Raw genomic sequence first — 12722 nt, forward strand, 5'->3', positions numbered from 1 at the left:
GACATTGCAATGCTGTTTATGGCTGTGTTCCAGAACTTTCTCCTCCAGTTATTCACAGTTTTCCGAATCCTCACCCGCCCAGATATGTTTCCCAAGGACTGGACTGTCATGAGGCTGGTGACCAACAAGTAAACACTGGTTTATATTCCGGTCATTCCAGACAGCTTGAGTTATACAACCTTTATTCAGTAATCAACCATATTTATTCACAGTATGCTGTCTGATTTCTCCCTCTGGCATGATGTTTGGTGACACTTTGATAGGGCAATAATTTGACTAATTCATCAGATCAGACCAGAGAGGAGTGACTGTAGCAGCTCATAGCATTCATATGAAAACATGCTTTAGCTGGCCTCAGCTTTCAGTTGGCGTATTGTAGTATGTAGACTTGAAAAAATATCCTCTGACTAGTTTTTTTTTTTTTTTTTTGTTATTCCTGTTTTTTCTCTTTCAACACTCAGCGTCATCATCAGCACTGTGCTCTATCTGTCTGACACACTGAGAAACAACTTCCTCAATGAGAAATTTGACTACAAAGTGAGTAACGCAACTCTGTGTGTGAGTGTGTGTGTGTGAGCATGTGTCCAAATCAGCCTGCCTGTACATGTCATCAGAAGTGCTTTATCTACACTCTTCCCTGAATTTTCAGACATCTAAAGAGATTATGTCCTGCCAAGTCGCTACATATGAGACACTGTTTTTCCTGCTATTCCTACTGCGTTCTCCATTCCCCAAGATCTCCCTGCTCCTGTCCGTCATCACACACAAATAACAGCACTGTAATTGAGATCCTCTTTTCCTCCTTAGGTCTGGGAGTCCTATTTTTACCTTTCCATCATATTCATCAGTCAGCCCTGTCTCCAGCTGGAGATGTTCCCTCCATCCAAGAGGAAGAAAGTGCTGGAAAAGTAAGCCTTTCCTCCACCATCACACAGCCTGAATTCCCTGAGATTAGCATGAGAAGTATCTTTACCACAGCATATGTATGGAAGGTGTAGGGAAATGTCATAATGACTTCTCTCCAGTGATTAGACACCCTCACTCTGTTCCGTCTATTTTTAACACACACATACACACACACACACTCACATACATACACACGCGCACACACACGCATACAAGCACACAGAATGCATAACCATAGACACAAATATGTTTAATATGTCTAATATAAACATACTGTGGTCAGAGTGATAAAACTGCGCGTGTGTGTGTGTGTTTAAATTTGTTCTGTGTACAGTTATGGCGACATGAGGGTGATGTTTGGTTGTGAGGTCTTCAGTATGTGGCAGGGCTTAGGTAAGATCATGCCTCACTCTCACCGCACGCAGGCACGCACGCACGCACGCAGGCACGCACGCACGCACGCACGCACGCACGCACGCACACACACACACACACACGCCCAACAGGCATGCCAGCTTTATGAAGGACGGCTCTGTCTTCATCCTTTTATTTCACTTTAATGGGCGCCTGAAGGATGCAGACTCAAATCTCACACAGTGTTTTCTAAGATAGAGCTTAAAGATAAACAAATACAAACAACTTTAAGTAAATAAAAATAGACACAAAACTCAACAGGTTACTAGGTTTACAAAATATATAAGCATATTTTTCCCAAACAAGATTTTCTGACTGTTCATGGCACTTATAAGGTCTTGTGTGTTGTGCTGCAGGTGACCGTACTATGTGTGTGTCTCTGTACGTGTGTGTGTGTGTGTGTGTTTGTGCTCTGTGGAACCAGGTGAGTATAAACTAAATTTGATTCCCACCCTGATTGGGCCATTTCTGGAGGTGACGCTGGTCCCACAGCCAGACCTGAGAAATGTTCTCATCCCCATGTTCCACGACATGATGGAGTGTGAGCAGAGGAGGAGTGGCAACTTCAAACAGGTGTTAATGCCTCTGTCAGCCGACACAGTCACACTGACACTCAACAGTCTCAGGGCATCAGCATTAACAACTCATTACACCACACTTACAAACCAATTCATTCATCTCACTTCTCTGCATTTTGTCAGTGCTGTGAGTTTGTCTGTGTGAAGGTTAGGGTTGTAGGTGTGTGTGCTGTGAGTTTGTGTGAAGGTTAGTGTTGTATGTATGTGTACTGTGAGTTAGTATGTGGAAAGGTTTGTGTTGTAGGTGTGTGTGCTGTGAGTTTGTCTGTGGGAAGGTTTGTGTTGTATGTGTGTGTGCTGTGAGTTTGTGTGAAGGTTAGTGTTGTATGTATGTGTGCTGTCAGTTTGTCTGTTTGAAGGTTAGTGATGTATGTATGTGTGCTGTTAGTGTTGAATGTGTGTGTGATGTGTGTGTGCTGTTTGTCTACTCCAGACTTGGCTCAGTGTGTCTGTGTCTCTGTCAGGTGGAGACCAGGTTGATTGACAAACTGGAAAGTCTGATGTCTGAGGGGAAGGGGGACGAGACATACAAAGAGCTCTTCAGTAACATGTGAGTATAATACTCTCACATATGTGCCTCATCTCCTCAAACCACACAACTGCTTACATCACAATCCCAATGTCCTACAGTCGTATTAAAACCCCATCTGTACCATTAATGCTTTCTGGATTAGAATCCCACTGTTTGGTCCCTACCCAAGGTAAGCCACACCCATTACTATATTCTCCCATGTTGAACAGGAGAGATAGTGCTCATATTTATACAGTGTTGGAAGATACAGTGAAGAATCAGTCTTTAGTTCACTTGTGTGAATCAGTCTTTAGTTCACTTGTGTGAATCAGTCTTTAGTTCACTTGTGTGAATCAGTCTTTAGTTCACTCCTGTGAATCAGTCTTTAGTTCACTCATATGAATCAGTTTTTAGTTCATTCGTATAAATCAGTCTTTCGTTCACTCGTATGAATCAGTATTTAGTTCACCCATATGAATCAGTCGTTAGTTCACTCGTATGAATCAGTCTTTAGTTCACCTGTATGAATCAGTCTTTAGTTCATTTGTATGAAAACAAATGGTGCATATATGTGCCATAGCCTGCTGAAGAAGATAGAGAGAGAGACCTGGAGAGAGAGTGGTGTGTCCCTAGTCGCCACTGTCACTCGACTCATGGAACGACTTCTAGATTACAGGTAACACACATACGCACCCCTCCATACACACTCCTATACACACACGCATGCACACACACGCACGTGCACACACACACTCACACACACACTCACGCACACAGATTTTAAATAATAGACTTGTGTCTCCTCCTTAGGGACTGTATGAAGATTGGAGAAGTTGATGAAAAAAAAATGGGTTGCACAGTCAATCTCCTGGTTAGTGTTTCTCTTTTGTTTCAGTGCATTTCCAACCTCTTCATTCTGTTATTCATTTACAGGACCACACTGTGTTTATAACATAGGCTTGTTTGAATGGTTCTGATGGCTCTGGTGGTTTTGGTTGTGTTTGAGATTTTGTGGTCTTAGCTGTCCATTGTCTGTGTGCATTGTAACAGGCCTGTTTTCTCTTTCCCCCTGTCTGATCAGAATTTTTATAAAACAGAGCTGAACAAGGAGGAGATGTACATTCGTTACATCCACAAACTCTATGAGCTTCATCTGAAAGCCCAGAACTACACAGGTAACACACCCATAATAATGGTCTCTGTCCGCTGGTCTATGTGTGCTCACAGAGTATTTAGTGGTCTGGGTGTGTGCTGTTTTTGTTGTGTGCCGGTCTGGGTGTGTACTGGTCTGGGTATCCTGTTGTTATGCCATCTTTACCATTGTGTCTCTTGTTCTGACATCTTCATGTCTGCATTATGAGGACATTTTTTTGGTCTCTGTCATAACCATGTGTCATCAGTGTGTTTCCTGAATCTGGGATGTCACTGTGTTTTGCACCAGTTTGGTTTTGTATGTATGTATGTATGTATGTATGTATTTGTTTGTTTGATTGATTGTTTGATCATTTGTTTGTTTGGGTTGTTCATTATCCTCGGTTGTTCATTTACTTCAGAATGCTCTTGAACCCGTTACCATGGTAACGAAGCATGTTTGTGAGTGTTTTGTTGTTATTATTTTTCCTTTGTTGCATGCACCACACATCCACTTGTCTGCTCTTTTACAATAGCACAAAGGACTGGTCTCACGGTTTTCACTGTGAGCTCTGTTCCTAACAGCTTGTTTTTTAAAGAAACTGCCTGCTCCCACTTTATACTGATATGTCTAGATAGCTGACAGAATCTTTTCTGTTTGGTTTTTATTGAAACCAGTGCTTTCAAATCACAGCCACAGCTGTCTTCACCACTGAAGCTCCTGTCAAACATACATGAGAAATACGCCTTTTCCCTCCAAGACACCTTTCACTGACCTTTCATCCATGTAACCAGACTAGTGGGATTTTTAAACAGGAGCCCAAGCATGATGGGATATCAGTGGGATAACTTGGGCACCACCTGACAATACCTTACATTACACCTGTCAACATGCTGATGTGTTTCGTCTGTCAACATCTGTACTTTATCTTACACCTGTCAACATGCTGATGTGTTTCGTCTGTCAGCCTCTGTACTTTACCTTACATTACACCTGTCAACATACTGATGTGTTTTATCTGTTCGTGTATGCCATTCTACTGTATGATACAATAAAACATGCAAGTTAAAGAAAAGAAGGAGAAAAAAACGATTGATGGTCCTGCTCTCGCAGTTGTGTTACCTCAGTAAATGTATGTGAATTGAAGATATGTGTGTGTGACTGCGCAGTGTGTTTGTGTGTGTGTGTGTGTGTGTGTGTGACACAGGGGTGAGTTGAGCAGATGTGAGTAAATTGTGTGTGTGTGTGTGTGCATGCGCGGGCTTGCGTGCATGGGTGTGTGTTTGGCACAGAGGCAGCCTACACTCTCCTGTTGTATGACGAGCTGTTGGAGTGGACGGAGAGACCACTCAGGGAGTTCCTGTCCTACCCTATGCAGAGCGAGTGGCAGAGGAAAGAGTGTCTACACCTCACCATCATCCACAACTTCGACAGGGGCAAAGTAAGACAGCTTCCACCACTCTTTGTGTACATTTCCCCTGTCTTTCTTTCTTTTTTTCCTTCTTTCACACCCCTGATCTCTCTAAAATCTGGAACACACAGTAACTGCTTTTTCAGTTGTGTCATTGGACAGTATTGTTGAAGTATCAGTTCTGACATTAGGCTGTACTGGTCCATTCATGCTGCTATCCTGTGGTATAAATATGAACAGAGCCCTTCATCCTTTCCCTCCAGCAGTTAACAAAGAGCAGGCATTTGGAGAGGGCAAAGGAGTGATTTAGTTAGATGCTGAATTGATTTTGTAGTATGGTAAAACTTTGGTTCTAGACAGACAGTGTGAATATATTTGCCTTTCTGATAATAGTGCTGGGAGAACTGCATCATTTTATGTCGAGAGCTGGCCAGTCAGTACGAGGCATATTACGACTACAGGAATCTGAGTAAGATGAGGGTAAGTGTGTTCAATCTCTGATCCCCACAAACATAATACCAATCCATACTTTCTCCTTCTTTTCCAATAAGACAGTGAGCCATAATTTATTCTGTGTGTGTGTGTGTGTGTGTGCGCCTTTCTGTGTATATGTGTGTTATTGTGAGTGTGCTGTTGTGTGTGTCTGTGTGTATGTGTCTTTGTGTGTGTGTAGATGATGGAGGCGTCCCTGTATGATAAGATCATGAATCAGCAGCGATTGGAGCCGGAGTTCTTCAGAGTTGGATTCTACGGCAGGAAGTTCCCATTTTTCCTGAGGGTAAATGCTTCAGTCTGACTCCGTCAAGCTTTTTACCTCATTATTTGGCTGTTTGTGTTGAGTAGAGGGAACTGCTTCTGTAGTGGAGAGCTACACAAATATGTTCACCTGATGGCCTGCCATTGACAGGTTGTCAGTGTTAGCTCTGACATGGGCTTTCATGGTTTGATGGCCCAGACATGGAATGTTGTGGTTATGAAAGCATGACTATATGGATCTGATAATATGACTGTGTATTGTTTCTGTTTTGTCGCACAGTCATGTTAATATGTTTCACTGTTGTTTGAGCTGAATCATAAAGCTGTGTAGTCAACAGATTGTGACACTATGAGATTTCCTGTCTGTGATCAGCATTTTTACTCTTAAGTTATCAAGCCATTTCAGCCTCGCAGTCACATTTTTGTGCTTCTCGGGGAAAAGCAAAAAACTGGATATGAGTATGTTTTGTAGACTCCTCATTCTGATTGGGATGTTGAAGTACAATGTTGTATCAAATGTAGGTCATGTTTAATAGTGTGTGAAATTGGAGTCACGTGGGATCGCCAAGCAAGATGGCGGCACATTAGTCCTGAGCCCCACTAAATAATTGGCTATATATCCGTTATTTTCTCCGCATTTTTCCTAATTTTCATGCACCCAGTATCTCGTTAGCAACCCTTGAATCGACTGAGGTGATTCAGCCCGAGGGTAGTATGTCTACAACTTCGAAATACTTCAAAAATACACGGGCGACATCGAGCCAGACAACTACAATGGACTCCTCCACTAGCCCAAGACAACAAACTACGCAGAATGTCAGTCTGGAAAACCTATTCACAGAACTGAGTAAAATTAGTGCGACACTTCATACAGTGGCCTCAGATGTGTCAACGATTAAAGAAACTACCGCGGAATTGAAAAATGCAGTGAATGCTATGCAAGAACGGCTAACAGAGGCGGAAAGCCGGATATCCGACATAGAGGACACCATTCAACAATTAGCGAACGACCGCGAGCTACATAGGAAGCGTATAGATACACTGTGGGGCCGTGTGGAGGACTTGGAAAACAGAAGTCGTCGCAATAATATCAGACTGATCGGTCTGAAAGAGGGCATTGAAGGGGACAACATGATTGCATGCATAGAGAAGATCCTATCGGAGGGTCTTGGTACAGACATTGATAACGAGTTCGAAATTGAGAGAGCACACCGTTCTCCCGGATCTCGTCCAAATCAGGATCAACCCCCGAGATTGGTAATCATACGATTTCTGCGTTCAACCGCGAGGGATAAAGTCCTAAAAGCTGCAGGAGAGAAAGGAGGGGCTGTGTGGAACGGTTGTAACCTTTCCCTCTTCCCAGACATGACCAAGGAGCTAGCCGAGAGGAGAAAAATTTTTACGACAGCAAAGCAACTACTCCGTGACAAGAACGTGAAGTTCAGGCTTGCCTTCCCAGCAATACTTCGTTTCGCATGGAAGGGGAGGAACCAAAAATTTGAAGTTGCATCGGAGGCTGTCAAGTTCATCCAGCAGCACATGGCTGAAGGAGATTAAAGGGACTGTACAAAATACATAAATATCCAAATGGAGACTGTGAGTGAGGTATGGTGGGGCTGGATAGTGTTTCTGTAGCTGCCTAAGGGGAGGATTAGTGGGTTGATCGGACATTCCACGGACCCAAATTGATTTTTTTTTTTTTGCTTCGTTTCATTTTTATGCCTTCCTTTGGTTGTCGGAGGCTTATTTGTGTTAATAGTTTCCCCTCTATTGAAGGGGGGTGGTTTATGTTGACCAGTTTGGTCATGTTCGTTTTCTTAAAAACCACAGACATTCTGATTAAGCTCATCGATGGTACAACAGTTTCTGAATATGTTATTGGTTCAAAAACATCAGACAAAATCAGGCAGGCCCTCCTAAATGCCCTATATATATACTGTTTTTATTTTTTATCACGTGTGAATGGCTAACAGTGCTTATGTTAAATTAGTGTCCTGGAATATAAATGGTTGTGGAAATCCTGTGAAAAGGAAAAAGGTACTTTTATACTTGAAGCACAAACAAGCTGATATAGCATTTATTCAGGAGACACATCTAAAGGACGACGAGGTGAAAAAATTTAGAAGAGACTGGGTGGGGCAGGTTTACTATAGTTCATTTTCTAGCAAACAGAATGGAGTTTTAATTTTGGTGCACAAAAGGTTGACCTTCTCAGTAGTTAAGGAAGTTAAGGACACTAGTGGCAGAATTATTTGTGTTGAAACCATCATAAATGGCATGCAGCTAACACTGTGCAATATATATGCTCCTAACAAAGAAGATCCATCCTTTTTTCATGAGGTTAATAGTATCTTGGGAAATGCACAAGGGCAAATAATTTTGGCAGGAGATTTTAATCAGGTTTTAGATGGGGTGCTCGATAAAAGCAGATATTCAGGGTCCTCAGTCCCAAAGGATAGGGCTGCCATTCACATGCTTATAGAGGACAATGGTCTGATCGATGTTTGGCGATTAGTTAACCCAAGGGAAAGGGAATACACATTTTACTCACACTGCCACAAGTCCTACTCAAGAATTGACATTATTTTGGTTTCTCAGAACCTAGCTCGTGCTGTCATAGCTAGCAACATTAATACAATCTCTCTGTCAGATCATGCCTCTGTCGAACTGTGTATAAATATAAATGCCGACAAACTTAGACGAGGCAGATGGAGAATGAATACAACTCTGCTACAGGACGAGACATTTGCTAAGGCTCTTGCGGAAGATCTGTTATCATTCTTTGAGATCAATGTTGGTAGTAGAGACAGTGTGGCGATAGTTTGGGAGGCATCTAAAGCCTACATCAGAGGGAAAATTATCGCACAAACTTCCAGGAGAAAAAGAGAAAGTATAGATAAAATTAAGAAACTCGAGACAGAATTAAGTGAAATGGAAAAGGAATTGGCCAAACACTATTCTGAGAGCCTATTTAAAAATATTTGCAAATGTAAATTTGATATTCACGAAATTTACAATAAGAAGTCAGAATATGCTCTGTTTCGACTTAAAACAATGTTTTAAGAATCAGGGGAGAAAACAGGCAGGCTATTAGCCAGACAGCTAAAGGAACAAAACTTCTCCCACATAATCCCTGCGATTAGAACAGGGGGCTCTCTTGTGACATCCTCAAAGGAAATTAATGATACTTTTAAAAAATTCTATGAGAATCTATATAGATCATCTGGTACTCCAAATAAATTGTCGCTGCAGCAATTTTTTACTAATATACACCTTCCAAAATTATCTCCTGAGCAAGCAGCTTTTCTCGATGAACCAGTGACACAGGAGGAGGTGAAACATGCTATCCTGACTATGAAGACAGGGAAATCACCTGGAACCGATGGACTCCCTGTCGAGTACTATAAAAAATATATAGATATAATTACTCCAATACTAACAAATGTATTCCAGGAAGCTTTTCATACCGGTTCACTTCCACCAACACTTAACGAAGCACTTATCTCATTGATTCCTAAGAAAGGTAGAGACCATACAGATCCTGCTAATTTCCGACCAATCAGCCTCATTAATGTCGACAGTAAAATACTGGCTAAAGTACTGGCTCTAAGGCTGGAAACGGTTTTGCCATGCATTATACATACTGACCAAGTAGGCTTTAGAAAGGGGAGATCCTCTACTGATAACCTACGAAGGCTTCTACACTTAATGTGGTTAAACTCTTCAAGCATGGTGCCAATGGCGGCCATCTCACTGGACGCTGAAAAGGCCTTTGACAGGGTCGAGTGGGGTTTTTTATATGCAGCCTTGTCGGGGTTTGGCTTCGGTCCGGGGTTTAGTGCATGGATAAAACTAATGTACAACAATCCCAAAGCCGCAGTTATGACAAATGGTCTCATTTCCTCATTCTTTAATCTTTCCAGAGGAACACGGCAGGGATGCCCCCTCTCACCACTCTTATTTACAATTGCCTTGGAACCTTTGGCGGCAGCCATACGAGCACACCCAGCCATTAAGGCAGTGGACGGTGGTGGGAGTCAGCATAAGCTAATGCTTTACGCTGATGACATTCTGCTATTGACTAGTGATCCCAAAAATTCCCTACCGCCTTTAATGAATACCATTCATGACTACTCAAAGTTATCAGGTTATCAAATCAACTGGAACAAGTCTGAAGTGATGCCAATATCCAAAAATTGCCACCCACAAGTAACAACACAATATAAATTTAGATGGATCCCAAAAGGCATGGTATACCTAGGTATCAAGCTTAGTCCAGACCTAGGTGAGATAATAACATTGAATTTTGAACCACTCCTTCAAAAAATTAAAACAAACCTTGGGGAAATGGGAGAAACTAAACTTGTCCTTATGGGGCAAAGTAAATGTTATTAAAATGATAATAGCCCCCCAATTTAACTACATATCCATGATGCTGCCACTCAGTATACCTGATCACATTTTTAAACAATACAAGAATCTCATTAGAGACTTCCTCTGGGCAGGGAGGAAACCCAAATTTAAGCTTAGCAAGATGTGTGCCCCTAAAGATAAAGGTGGCCTTAGCCTACCAGATGTGAGATTATATAGCTTGTTATTTGAAATGACTAAGATAGCCATCCACTGGAGGGAAAGTACATCTGGTTTGGACTGGGTTACTATAGAGCAGAGTCTTGCTGCACCATTTCATCCTATCAGTGTGATATCCCAACATTTGAGTGACACAAAAAAAGAAATCAATCCAATTATTAAACACTCTAGCGAGGTTTGGGCGAAGGTACATAAGATGCATAAGATCTCACATTATAAACAGCGCTATGCCTCACTTTGGCTCAATCCAGAAATACGAATAGGGAAGCAGAAAGTGTTCTGGAAACGGTGGCTGGATAATGGAATACATACAATCAATGATCTTTATAAAGATGGTACATTCATGTCATTCTCTGAATTAGTTCAAAAGTACAAATTACAAGAGAAGCAAGATTTTTGGAAGTACTTACAAATCAGACATTGTATCACTAGTAAGTCTCAGTCAGATGATGCAGATAATCCAATTGTTAAATATCTTGAAAACCCATTCAACCCTAAAGCGTCAACATTTTACAACAACTCAATTTATTTAATTAGTAGTACATGTGATAATTTGAGGATGATATGGCAGAGAGACCTTAACTGTGAAATTGACAAGGACGATTGGAAACAGATTATGGCCAATAGTGGTAAATATATTAGGGAAGCTAGAGGGAAATTTATTCAATATAAAATTTTGCACCGATATTACTGGACACCATGTAGGCTTTTTAAAATAGGATTAATAAATAGCAGTACGTGCTGGAAATGTAAACAAGAGATGGGCACCTTTCTCCATCTTATATGGGAATGCTCTAAGGCCAAACCATTCTGGCATGAAGTGCTGGAATTTTTGGAGACATGGGTGGGACAAACCTTACCGGTTTCCCCACGCTTATGCCTTTTGGGAGATAAAACAGAAATACCAAATGTGACAAAAAGTGCATATTCAGTTTTGATGGTTGGGATAGTCTCAGCCGCTAGAATTATACTGAGACATTGGAAATCAACCACGCGTCCGACACTTCAAGAATGGAAAGTGCTAATGAGTGAAACAGCATCATATGAGGTTATGTTGGCTGGGGGGGAAAGGTTGCCAAGCATTGGAAATTTGGGATTATTTTATGGTTCATTTGACCGCTAACTAGAAGCTTGAATGTATAATTTTCTTTATTTTCCTCCCTCCCTCTTCTGAAATATTTAAATACCAAAATTCCTGAGTGTTTAAGATGTACAACTTTATTTTCCTTTAACCAGGAGCACTTGTTTTTTCATTGTTCTGCCATGCCACTGTCTGTCTTGTTTTCTGTATGTTGTGCCACATGAGCGGTTCTGTACAATGTTTAAAATAAAAACTTAAATTACAAAAAAAAATAGTGTGTGAAATTAGTTAATGTGGTTAACTGGAGACAGAACACTTGTGTGTAGTGAATTATTAATGAATTTGACATTAAAATTGCATGCCATCATTTAAAAAAATGTTCAGGACTTAATAAAACACATGTTTACCCTCAGTTAACAGGTGATTTATCTGTTCTGTTCGTCTCCGAAGGAAGAAACATCAAGTGTGTGTATACTTGTGCATGTATGTGTTTTACAGGAAAAGAAAAAAAGCAGTCGGTGTGTTTGTGTATGTATGTATATATATATATATATATATATATATATATATACATACATACACAAACACACCGACTGCTTTTTTTCTTTTCCTGTAAAACACATACATGCACAAGTGTGTGTGTGTGTGTGTTTTACAGAATAGAAATGCAGAACAGTCTCTCTCTCGCTCTCTCTTACTCTCTCTGTGTGTGTTTTGTAGAATAAGGAGTTTGTGTGTCGGGGGAATGACTATGAGCGTTTGGAGGCTTTCCAGCAGAGGATGCTGTCTGAGTTCCCACACGCAATTGCAATGCAGCATGCCAACCAACCCGACCAGACCATCCACCAGGCAGACGCACAGTGTATCCTGTCACAGCATATACAACCACACATACACACACATACACACACGCAGCTACACACACATGCAGCTACACACACATGTAGCTACACTCACACACAAACACACACACGCACATGCGCAGCTATATACACACAGTTAAAAATACATACTGACACACACAGCTACACACACAGACACACACAATTGTTACAGTGTTGTTCAAAGGTGAGACATGTATTGAGAGCAGTGGATATTTTAGTATTAATAAACTTGGCACGCTCCAGATGGCTCTATTTACCAAAAATATGTCCAAAATAAGCCCACAGACACTGGTACAAAGTCTATCTTCAATGAGTGATAGGCAGCCTGGTTTTCAGGAATAGCACTTAGAATAATTTAGGCCTATAGAGGCACCGGTTGCCAGAATGAATTTAAAGTGTGTGTGTGTGTGCGTGCACGTCTGTATGTGTATATGTGTGTGAATACACGCATGCGTGTGT

At 41.3% G+C, this 12722-nt stretch overlaps 1 protein-coding gene across 1 annotated transcript in view; it reads left to right on the top strand.

Moving 5' to 3' along the window:
- The window catches only part of dock4a (dedicator of cytokinesis 4a), a 61557-nt gene that overhangs the window by 37577 nt on the left and 11258 nt on the right, over positions 1-12722 (top strand). Inside the window, exons 27-40 of the mRNA XM_030765241.1 lie at positions 34-128; positions 462-537; positions 808-908; positions 1241-1299; positions 1745-1893; positions 2363-2448; positions 2573-2599; positions 2990-3085; positions 3220-3280; positions 3491-3584; positions 4834-4982; positions 5346-5432; positions 5626-5730; positions 12100-12241. Coding sequence (XP_030621101.1) covers positions 34-128; positions 462-537; positions 808-908; positions 1241-1299; positions 1745-1893; positions 2363-2448; positions 2573-2599; positions 2990-3085; positions 3220-3280; positions 3491-3584; positions 4834-4982; positions 5346-5432; positions 5626-5730; positions 12100-12241 — 1327 coding nt within the window. The remainder of the gene's footprint in view (positions 1-33; positions 129-461; positions 538-807; positions 909-1240; positions 1300-1744; positions 1894-2362; positions 2449-2572; positions 2600-2989; positions 3086-3219; positions 3281-3490; positions 3585-4833; positions 4983-5345; positions 5433-5625; positions 5731-12099; positions 12242-12722) is intronic.

The sequence above is a fragment of the Chanos chanos genome, chromosome 2 (assembly GCF_902362185.1).
Source record: "Chanos chanos chromosome 2, fChaCha1.1, whole genome shotgun sequence".
In the NCBI taxonomy this organism is placed as follows: domain Eukaryota; kingdom Metazoa; phylum Chordata; class Actinopteri; order Gonorynchiformes; family Chanidae; genus Chanos; species Chanos chanos.